At 54.8% G+C, this 11,250-nt stretch overlaps 1 protein-coding gene across 1 annotated transcript; it reads right to left on the bottom strand.

Moving 5' to 3' along the window:
• Positions 1 to 299: 299 nt before the first annotated feature.
• On the bottom strand, positions 300 to 8,490 carry CNN2 (calponin 2). Its single transcript, XM_005890457.3, has 7 exons — positions 8,334 to 8,490; positions 3,861 to 3,982; positions 3,307 to 3,373; positions 3,062 to 3,199; positions 2,039 to 2,155; positions 1,770 to 1,916; positions 300 to 1,300 (listed from the first exon to the last, which is right to left on the bottom strand). Exons 1-7 carry the CDS (start codon positions 8,394 to 8,396, stop codon positions 1,025 to 1,027), a joined length of 930 nt encoding a protein of 309 aa, XP_005890519.1. The 5' UTR covers positions 8,397 to 8,490; the 3' UTR covers positions 300 to 1,024.
• Positions 8,491 to 11,250: the final 2,760 nt, after the last annotated feature.

Genomic DNA, 11,250 nt, shown 5'->3' with positions numbered 1-11,250 from the left:
ATAATGATGAAAATGAAACAAGTGTGTGAATCCACAGCTCTGAAGGTGCTGGGAAGGGTGAGCAGTGTGGGAAGGGCTCCAGAAAGGGGTTGTTGCTGATGGGGCTTTGAGGATGAAGAGGAGTTTGTCAGGATAGAACTCCTCTGTGAGGAGTAAATGCACTAAGGCCTGTAGGCTGGATGAAGCTGCAGTCCTGAGGACCCACTCAAGAGATTTGCCCTTTGCCCGACCCTGGAGGCCCCAGAGGGAATCCAAGACAGGCACCACTTCCAGGTAGTTTGGACACCAGCTCCAACACCTTCATTTCCAAAAAGAGGTTTTATTTACTTTGGTCCACAGTTGGTATTTTCACATTATTTCTTGGTCCTAGGGCTCCTGGGCAGGGGCTGGTCCCTGTGGAGGCCTTTGGGTGGGGGTCCCTGTGCAGTACTTGGTGGGGGAGTGGGGACAAGTGCGGGGGTGGGGGCTGGCTTTGTCTCAAGCGCTCAGAACTCCACTGTCCTGCCTGGGCCTCAGTGTCCCCACTGGGCCCCTGGGAGGGCCCAGGATTGGTGATCTGAGAGTCCTAGGGAAATCCATGAGGCCTAAAATATTTTGGGACTGTGGCCTGACCTTCTCTCAGCATCCTCACCGCCCCCCGCCCCCATTCCCCTGAACAAAAAGTATTTTCATTTCATTAAAACTGCCTGAAACTTCTGTGGGTACAGAAACCACAAACTGATCGGCAGAGAAAAGAGAAGCAGGGAAGATGTAACCGGAAACCACTTGGGGCCAGTTCCCCTCCTTGCCTGGGTTTCTTCTTCCCCCTAACAGCTTGGCCTAAAGTCTGCTGGGAAACCTGATGTCTGGAGCTGCCCTGGTGGGGACCCCCCACCCCACATGCATCTGGATATGGCCTTCACCCCTTTCCCCCAGAGTCTCAACTGGCAGCATTCAGACATGTAGAAAAACAAGACAAAAATCACAGAAAGACCCAAAAACCCAGATGGGGCAATGATGTGGGGAGATGGCCCGCATGGGTGTCTTAGTAGCCTGCCTCCTCCTGGTAGTAGGGAGGACACTCTGAGGGTTCCCCTGGGCCTGGGCCATCTCCAGCAGCTGCTGGAGCCCCGTCGGCCGCTGGGCCTTGAGGGCAGTACTTGGGGTCGTATATCTGCCGGCCCAGGCCAAAGACCTGACCACTCTGGTTGGCACCCTGTGTGTAGCCCATCTGCAGGGACATGGAGGAATTATCACATTTGTCTGTCCCCAGCTTTGTGTCATAAATGTGCCGCCGGGTCCCTGGAGCCGTCATGCCCACCTGGAGAGAGAGAAAAGACATCAGGGAGGGAAGAGGAGAAACAAACCCCAGAGGAGAACTTCCTGAGGGTTCCCACACCTTTTCCCGCCTCCCTGTGTGCACTCACAGTGGACATTCCTTTTGTACAGATTCTTCCTAGCCCTGCTCGGAACCCGCTTTTTTCTGACTCTGTGTTGAGTCGATCTGACATTTGGGTCCAGATTCCCTGCCAGCCAGGAAGCTCCCCAGGCTGGGGCTCAGGCCTGACTCGGACCTGAATGCTCCAAAAGCATCACACTGATACATCAAACTGATACACAGCAGGAAAAGTGATGACTGCAGGATCTAAAAATATCAGAGTTGGATGGGCCTCTGGGCATCCAACTTTGAAGGAAACCAAGGCAGAGCTGGGTAGTAACTTCCCTGGGGACACACAGAAAGCTGAGGCAGAGTCAGGGCAGGGGGGTCTAGGGGAACTGGGGCGACCCACCTGGCTGGCACACTTGTTTGTGCCCATCTGGAGGCTGATGGTCGAGTGGTCCATGGGGGGCAGGATATGGTTTTTGGGGTCATACAGATGCCGTCTGGTGCCATAAGCTGTCATACCGGACTGGCTGGCACATTTGTTGGTGCCCATCTGCAGGGAGGCAGGAAAGGTCAGGCTGCCTCCACAAAGCCTCCAGACCCTGCCCCGAAATTGAGGAGCCACCAGAAGCCCACCACCTATGCACCCCGATGCTGAAGCAGCCAGGTGCCCACCTGGAGCCCAATGACGCACTGGCCCGCCTTCATGGTGGCATCATCAAAGTTTCGCTCCTGCTTCTCTGAGTATTTGACGCCAATGTCCACACCACTCTGCAACCCCTTTGTCTTGGCCTGGGGAGAAAGTGGGAAGGGAGTATCATGGTTGGGGCAGCCAGGTCCCAGGTATCCAAGTCCAGAGGAGGACCGGTGATCCAGCTACAACCTGGCCTTGTACCATCCACCCAGCACTGTGGACTCAATGGCTTTCCCTGACCCCTGGCTTTCCCTCCCCAGGCAAGAGCAGCCCCACCCTTCCAGCTGCACAGGCCAAGAACTGTGGGGGGCATCCTCACCTCCCATCTCTCTCACCTTCTATCACCTCCTTCTACCCAGCCCCAGCCACCATCTCTCCCCCACACCTGTCCCCTACTCCTCACTGGTCTCCTGGCCTCACTGCCCACGTAGTAGCCACAGGGGGTTCAAAACACAATTACCTGACACAACCCCCCCAACCCCCCATTCCCATGGCAGAAGGTCGCTGTTCCCTCCTCCTGAAATGCTGTTCCAGCCTGCCCTGGTCTCAGTTTTAGACCCTAGATGTCACCATCATGCTTTCTTCTTTCAAGGGGCTTCTCCCAATTTATAATTTGTAAAGCAATGATTTGAAGAGCAAACCCTAATGTGAACTCTGGGTGTAACAAGGTGCCTGTGGAGGGTCACTGACTGCATGAGAAGTGGGGGAGCCTGTGCAGGGGTGGGGCCATGGGAGGTCTCTGTACTTTCCACTCCATTTTGTTGTGAACCTAAAAATGCTAACACATAAATTTTTAAAAAATAATTAAAAAGAATAGGTTCATTTATTGCCTGTGCATAAAGGGGTGGACTGTGTCTGCCTTGGTCACCCTTGAATTCATAGTGCTGGGCGCCTCATGAGTGCTCAGAAATCTTTGTAAAAGAATGAATGAAGAGCATCTGAAAAATCTCTGCCTGGCTTGCTGTGTGACTTTGGGCAGGTTGCTGACCCTCTCTGAGCCTCACCTTCCCAGCCAGGGCAAGAAGAGACACCTGCACCTGAGTCAAGTTCCCACTTTCAAACAGGTCGTTGGCCTCAAACAGGTCAACAGGATTCATGCCGTAGCTCACCATGGCCTTGATGAAGTTGGAGAGGTTTTCTAGCTGGGAGGAGACAAGAGAAGGGTGGTGAGGGGCCTTGGTCTCCCCACCTGTCAGATAGGGTCCCCCAGCCCCATTCTGGTTCCACTTCCCTCCCCCTGGTCCCTCACCTGGTGCCAGTTCTGCATGGAGCGGTTGATCTTAGGGACTGAGCCTGGCTGCAGTTTATTCATGAGTCTGAGGAGGACACATGGGGTGGGGGGAAAGGGGGAACCTCCATTAGTGTAGGGGAACCTCAGAGACCCAAGACTCATTCACGGCTTCCTGGCCACCCTCTCTCTGGACCTAAGTTTCCCCTATTACAATCCAGTCTCCACCCACCAAAGAAACAAAGATGCCAAAAAATGACACCAACCAGTGCTGGGAATGCAGTTCAGAACCACTGAGCTATCCAGTGATTCTGGGAATTTCCATGAAGATTTTTAAGGTGCAAACCATGGAATGTTTGAACCACAGCTGAATTAGGGGCAGCAAAGAAAGGCCTCCAGAAACCTTAAGGCTCTCCTAAGAGAATGCTCCCTGTTAGAGATCAAAGAAGTAACACAGGAAAAAGAAGAGCAAGACCAGACACTCATCAAGAAGCAGCAGGCAGGAGTCACACACAGCATGACCTCATCATGCATAGCATGTCAGGGTGATGGGCACAGTGCACACACACACTCACGTGCACAATATGATCCCATCCTTCAGACCCTTCTGGAAGTCTGGGCCAACGGAGAGACCAGTGAGTCCCTCAATCCAGCTTCGGAGCTCCGCCTCCTTCTGAGGGTCATATTTGGACTGCAGCTGGAGGGGTAGAGGGCACAGGGTTGGGATGAGCCCAGTGGAGCTCCTCATAGGGCAAGACCCAGTGTTTGCGGAAAGAAGAAACATAGTAGTCAGGAGGTCCCCACACCATTGGAGGAGACTCTTCCCTTTTCCCATCAACACAGATAAACTCCAGTCTCTCTCTGATAAACATCCGGGCTAATCTACCTTCAATGGTGCTAACCCCCCAGGGCAGCCAACATGGCCCTGCCACCACCCTCCACCTAAAGGATCTGCCTCCATGCCTGCCACCTCCCTGGTCTCCCAGCACAAGAGATACTGGCCTTTCTCTGTTGTTTTTAAAATTATGGTGAGAAACATACAACATGTACCACTCTAAAGCTCATAAATCAGTGACATTCAGTGCATTCACGAGGTTGTGCAACCGTCATCTATTTGGTTCCAGAACATTCCATCACCTCAAAAGTTAGCCCCTCCCTATTAGCTCTCCCCACCTCCCCAGCCTCTGACAAGCAGGAACCCACTCTCTGTGTCTGTGGATCTGCCTGTTCTGGCCATTTCCCATCAGTGGAATCACACCCTGTGTGTCCTTCTGTGTCTCCTCTCACTGAGCATGGTGTTCTCAGGGTCCATCCATATGTAGCAAGTGTCAGGGCTCCACTCCTCTTTTTATATAATTTTATTTATTTGTTTCGCTGTGCTGAATCTTCATTGCTGTGCCTACTTTTCTCTAGTCATGGCCAGTGTGGGCTTCTCACTGCAGTGGCTTCTCTTGTGGAGCACGGGCTCTAGGGTGAGTGAGCTTCAGTAGTCAGAGCTTCTCGGCTCTAGAGCATAGGCTCAGCAGTGGTGGTGCACAGGCTTAGTTGCTTCATGGCATGTGGGATCCTCCCAAATCAGGGATTAAACCTGTGTCTCCTGCATTGGTAGGCAGATTCGTCACCACTGAGCCACCAGGGAAGCCCTTCACCCCTTTTTCTGACTAAGTGATGCTCCTGTATGTGGAGGGACCACACTGTGCTTATCCATTAACCCGCTGATGGATATTTAGGTCACTTCCATCTTTTGGCTCTTGTGAGTCAAGCTGTATAAACATCCATTTATAAATTTTATTTGAAAACCTGTTTTCAGTTCTTTGGGGTATATACCAGGGAGTAGAAGTGTTTGGTCACATGATAATTCTACCTTTAATTTGGAACCACTGAACCTTTCTCTGCTCCTTGAACTGGCCACACTAGTGGCTGCCTCAGGGCCTTTTCATATGCTGCCACCTTGGACTCATGTTTGCACAGGTCCCTCCTTTCAATCCAGTTGTAGCTTGAAGGTTACCTCCTTGGAAAGGTCTTTCCTGACCACCTGGCTGTGACGACCCTCTGCATCCCCCACCCCCAGTCCTTATTATCTTCTTTTTAAAACAATATTTATTTATTTGGCTTGGCTGTTGCGGCATACAAGATCTTTAGCTGTGGCATGCGGACTCTGAAGTTTCAGCATGTGCAATCTAGTTCCCTGACCAGGAACTGAACCCAGGCCTCCTGCCCTGGGAGTGTGGAGTCCTAGCCACAGGACCACCAGGGAAGTCCCTGCTTTATCTTCTTCCTAGCTTTTTCTACCTTTTGCGGTATGATCTATCTCCTAGCTGATGGTCCAAGCTCATGACAAGTGACAAGAGGTAACCCAACTCAGACTCTCTCTAAGGAGGCTCATCCTCCCCCATCAACACACACTGCCCACACATACAGCACTGGCTGCCCCCAGGGCAGCATCCCACAGCGTCCAGGGAGGCCTAGGACAGGGTGTGTGTGTACAGCCCCAAGGCAGCTCCCTGGAGGGGTGGTAAAAACCTGAGGACCTGGCTGCCCAGTTGCTTTAGTTGTGTCCAACTCTTTGCGACCCCACAAACCATGGCCCACCAGGCTCCTCTGTCCACAGGATTCTCCAGGCAAGAATACTGGAGTGCTATCCTCTAGGGGATCTTCCCAACCCAGAGATTGAACCTGCGTCTTTTATGTCTCTTGCATTGGCAGGCGGGTTACCACTAGCACCACCCGGGAAGCCCCAACCCCAGACCCCTCTTTCACCTCTACTCACCCTGTGCCCGCCGTGCTCTCTCCTCCACACCCCCTAGAGACAAGGACTCAGAGTTGCCCTTGCAGCCCCCACCTCGATGACCATGGACAGGTTTCACCTCATGCCTCTGTCTCCCCAGCTATGTTTGAATGGTCTTCCTAAGGCTTTCCAGACCTGGGCTCCACTTCCTGCTTCCTGCATATAAACCCCTAGACATGAGATCAGGGCTGAGCTGCTCAGAGTGCAGGGGAGACAAAGGCGGGAGGCTGGCCTGTGAACCTGATCTGTTCAGCCCACTCCCTCCTTGGATCTCCTCCCTCTCCTGTCTCTGGTTCCCACGCCTGGCAGAAGGGTGGTGGGGGAGGAGGGGGTGTTATTAGGGTCGCTGAACTTGAAGCAGGCAGGCTGGTCTGGATCTCTGGCCTGCCTGCCCAGCTGGGCCCCATCCTCGTCCTCGACAGCTCACTGGGGCTGGGGCCAGGGAGGGTCCCGGGCAGGGGTGCCTGGTCTGGCCCCACCAGCTAGGCTGCCTTCCACCCTGCTGCCCAGCTGGCCTTCAGCGCATTCCTCCCCACCGCAAACTGCCAGGAATGCAGCCGCTGCCTCCTTGCTAAATCAGGACCAGCTGTTCCCAGCGGTCCAGACCCCCCAGCCAGCCAGAGATCTCAAGGGTATGCACTGGACCTCAGCCTGCCTGTATGCCATCCAGCAGTGGGACTGAAGCCTGGGGTGGGGGGCAGGGGGTCTTCTTCCTCTCAAAGTGGACGGTCTAGAAACAACAGGAACCTGGTTTCCAATTCAGGTGGGTCCCTGAGGTGACTCCGGTGAGGGGGTGAGGGCCCTGCCCATTCTCCAGGCCCGCAGACTGAGGGCTGGTTACAAGGAGCTTCTGACCTCATCCCCCACAGGGCAGGTAACAACCTGCCTCCATCCCACTCCATCGCAGGAAGCTGCCCCCACCCCGCTGAGGTGCTGCGCCCTCACCCACTTCCTGCTGCTTCGGGGGAGATGCCCGGCTGCCCAGGAGGACTGCTGGCCATTGGACACTGACTATGCCAGGTCTGGGTTCGAGTCCTGACCCTGCCTCTGATCTGCTACGTGGGTCTGGGCCGTCTTGAGCCATGTCTCTGAACCCCATGTGCTAAGCAGGGTCTCGGCTGGGTGGGGACTGTCAACACTCTGCACCCACCAAAGCATTACTGCTGGAGTGTGGAATTGTGTGTTCAAGGGGGAATCGATGGGGAGCTTGCTGGGTGACCATGCTCAGATCCTGGGCTTCCCAAATGGGCTAGTAGCTCACAGAGTTGAGATGTGTAAATTCTCCCTCTGGTCTGATGACCTGGCAGAGACCTGGGGGCCAGCAGGGCTGTGTCCCCAGTGTGCCCAGGCAGGCTCCTGTCAGCCGCTTCCCTGGGGCCACATTCCCAGGTGCCTGGTGACAGTGTGTGCCTAGGGGGTGGACAGGGATGACAAACTTCCCTCCAGCTGGAAAACCCTTGTGTGTCCGGCTTAGGACCTCTCCCCCTGCCCTCCAGGGCAGGGATCACTCTCTGCTCCTGTTTCCTTGGATGCACTGAACCTGCTGTGTTACCTTGCAGAAGTCCCTGCCCTCTTGGGCTAGAACCAAAAGCACTTTCTGAAAAAGAAGTGTGCCCCATCCCCCCATGCCCTAGCCCGCATTTTCAAGTTACAAAACCCACATGCTAGGGTCACATTCAGGGGACTGGTGGACCTCTTTGCTATTTCTTTAAGTGTGTCAGATGGTGACAAAGAGAATGGGGAAGGTAGGCCCCCTCGATTCTAACTCCCCCCACCCACCCAGTGCCCCACCTCCCAGGTGTAAGAAGTCGGGAAATTCTTTTGGGGGGCCACACCCTTCTCAAAAACACCTGGCCCGCCCCTTTCCTTCCCCGAAGCGTTAAGTGGTCCAAAAGCAGAAGTGGGGGAGGGGATGAGAAGGGGCCGCTGGGGTTCCCTCAGGACCTTCTCAGGCCTTGAAGCGCTAGAGGGGCCCAGGGCTGGGGGGTTCAGAGCGGTGGGCGGGAGGCTTCGGACGAGAAGAGGCTGAGGGAGCAGGGCTGGGTAAGGGGTTGGACCCAACCGCTCCTAGATGTTGGGGTGGGTGCCAGAGCACAGACCTCACTGTTTCCCCAGAGTTTAAGGAGCGTCGGAGGCACCCTCGGAGTTTCGGGGGAGGAGAGCCGCCCCCGATGCCCAGGGAGGCCAGCGGGGCGCCCGCCCTGCAACCGCGGAGGGTGTGACGGACTGGGCTGGCGGAGAGGGCGCTCCCCTCACTCACCCGGTTCTTGACCTCGGCCGAGAGCCCGTACGAGGGCCCCTTGTTGAACTGCGTGGAGCTCATGGCTGGCGGGCGCGGCGCCGCGGGACGGGACGGACGGACCGACGGCCGGGCTGGCGGGCGAGCGGACAGGGGACGCGGACCCAGCGCCCCGCCCCCACCGCTGATTGGCGCGGGGCGCACATGTCCTTATATGGCTGCGCCGCGCCGGATTCCTGAGGCCTCGGGCTTCCTGAGCCCCTGAACCGCCCGACCCCCGCCCCGCCCCCTCGGAACCCCAGGGAGACTGAGGCCGGGAGGGACGGGGCCCCGCACAGCGGAGACCCGGCACCCTCTCCTACTCAGTGCTGGGAGCCTCCGGGCGGCTCTCCCCATGCTTTCTGGGCCTCAACTAACCTTTCTACATGATGATGGGAGGGGGACAATGGTTGAATGAGACCCTAATTCCCTTTGGACACTAATGCGGGGAGGGGGGACCCTTCTCTGATGCTTAGAAGCACCTCCCAGTCTAGGTCCGCTTCTGGAAACCCTCCTAGCTGGGTGGTAGGCAAGGGAAGTAGGACAGGCTCTTCAGCGGAGGGGGTCATTGGCGCTGGGACTTTGATGGAGGAGTAGGAGTTTGCCAGTCCAAAGGGTATTGTTTGTCCTGGCAGAACAAAAAGTGCAAAGACTTGGAGGGACCATCAGTGGTTGAAAGTGTGCAGAGATCAATCAGATAGGTTGGGGAAGTGGGGGATGAGAAGGGACCCTAGATTCTGGGTTGGGGGATGGTGGGAATGGGGAGAAGATGTAACATCAGAGAGTTGAAGTCAGGAGATGCCTTGGGGGTAGAGTTGAGGACACCAAGGGAACCAAGCCAGGCACACACTTGCCACTCAATACATGCTGCCTGCTTGTGCAGATAAATCAATAAATTGGTAAAGGAATAAATTTCACTTTTTCAGTAACATTCATTCACACACCTATTTACTTGTTTATCAAAAGCTCTATGACAGGGTCACTGGGCCAATCCCTTGCTAAGCTATACTGACTCCCTCCTGGCTCTGGCCCTGCCCATCCCTGGGAAGACAGACCCTGGCATAGACACTCCCACCCCATGTGAACACGTACAGGACAGAGAGAGGTGTCTGGGGTGGAGGAACCCCAGGAGGGAGTGGGTGCTCCCCTGGAGGGGTAAAGGAAAGAGGCATGTAAGAGTGGGCATGGGAAGTGGGGTTTTGAAGCATAAGTAGGAGTTTGAAACATTTGACAGGTGATCTGTGAGGGCTTAAGAGATTACTCACCCTGCCCTTCCCAGGAACACCCCTCCCAGTGCCCCACTTTCTCAATGTCTATTGACTCTTTCTCTGACTATGCATCTTCTATGCTATGTGAAGGCTCCTTTCTTCAGAGCTCAAGTCCTAGCTGGATGGTCTTGGGTGAGTCCCTTCCCATCCGGGTCTCAGTTTCAGTATCTGTGAAATAGGGACCAGTGGTCAACCAGACAGTGTGGCTGAGTATGGGAACAGGGTGGTTTCTCAGTGTCTAGGTGGGGAGTTGTTTGGGTGGGGGCTGTACTGGTGGACTCCTTGCAGATTCCACAGGGGGCAGGACCAGGGCACTGTGGGGGCTGGCAGTAGTGGGAAGGAGGCTCGAGCCAGCCTGGTGGGCTATAGCCCATGGGATAGCAAGGAGTCGAACACAACTGAACAACTGAGAACACACTATATTCTTAGCCTCCTGAAACCCAGAAATTCAGATCAGACATATGAAAATTCAAAACCCTGAGGTTCCAAAAGCTTAGAATATTATAATTTGAGAAACTCCCCTCAGGACCTGAGGCTTACAGAACTATGTGGTTCTGTGTAATCTTACAACCTCAGTGGGCCCCAACTGGGTTCAAATTCCCGGTCAGCTGAGATAAGGGCATGTCAAAATCTCAGGAATTTTGGCTCAGCCTCGGAACCTGGCCAAGAGGCCTGGGGCCTCTGCAGTTTGCCCTACAGCCTTGAACGCTGGCGCCCATCTCTCCGTCCAGGACTGACCCTGGGGACACTGTAGGGGTAAGGAGGGCTGTGGAGTGACGCAGGCTCACTGGGGACAGATTCAGGTACTCTGGGATGGGGGCCACGGCTGGAGGACTCAGGGTTGCAGGAAACCCTGGAGCCTCAGCCTTGGGTGCTGGGCCCCAGGGTCTGGGTGGGTGAGCACAAGGGGCTGCAGGTGCGATGAAGGCCTTCTGGGCTTTGCATGAGACCCTGGGGGTCCTATGCGCCAAATGATGCAGTAACAAGAAAACAATGATAGTTACAGTAAAATGACAAGCCTGTTAACTCAGGTCAGCATCTCCCTTGCTCACAATCCGCCAGGCTCCCTATCACCCCTCAACAAAGGTGTCCTCCAGGTCCCCAGGTCTCCCTAGCTCACTGTGTTCCAGAGGCATGGGGCTTCTCCTCGCTCTGCCTCCAATAATCAGCCACAGGCTTGCCTCAGGGCCTTTGCTCCCGTGGTGCTCTCTACCTGAAACTCCGCTTGGCTTGTTCACTGTCTCCCTTCTAGAACCTTCTCAGTAAGCCGTAAGCAGGGCTCCCAGCTCCAATGCCACTCACACATCCCAGACAGGTCCCAAGTGACACTCACAGCGTTCTGTGAGATCCAGCCATCTTCTGAAGTCCCCAACAGAAGATGAACCCAAACCAAAAAACAGCAGAAACCAGCACAACATTGTAAAACAGTTATCCTCCAATTAAAAAAGAATAAAATAAAGTAAAATAAAGTCTCCGACTGTCCCCAGAAGTGCGGAGCCTGGTCCTTCTCCGCATCTTTATCTCAGATTTAGAACTGTTTCCCCCCATTTTCCTTTTTTGTGACAGTAACTTTCATTTGCTCCCCTGGGTCGAGTGTCTCCCTAACATGGAAGTAAGCGCTAGACGGGGAT

The sequence above is a fragment of the Bos mutus genome, chromosome 7, assembly GCF_027580195.1.
Source record: "Bos mutus isolate GX-2022 chromosome 7, NWIPB_WYAK_1.1, whole genome shotgun sequence".
NCBI classification, from domain to species: domain Eukaryota; kingdom Metazoa; phylum Chordata; class Mammalia; order Artiodactyla; family Bovidae; genus Bos; species Bos mutus.
The sequence above is the reverse complement of the archived record's forward strand: the minus strand, read 5'-3'. Positions and strand labels throughout refer to the sequence as shown.

Coding starts and splice junctions, on each gene's coding strand:
- CNN2 (XM_005890457.3), bottom strand. CDS start 8,396: ATGAGCTCCACGCAGTTCAACAAGGGGCCCTCGTACGGGCTCTCGGCC. Junction 3,983..8,333: donor CGGCCGAGGTCAAGAACCGG/GTGAGTGAGGGG, acceptor CTACCCCTCCAG/CTGCAGTCCAAATATGACCC. Junction 1,301..1,769: donor CAAACAAGTGTGCCAGCCAG/GTGGGTCGCCCC, acceptor CTCTCTCTCCAG/GTGGGCATGACGGCTCCAGG.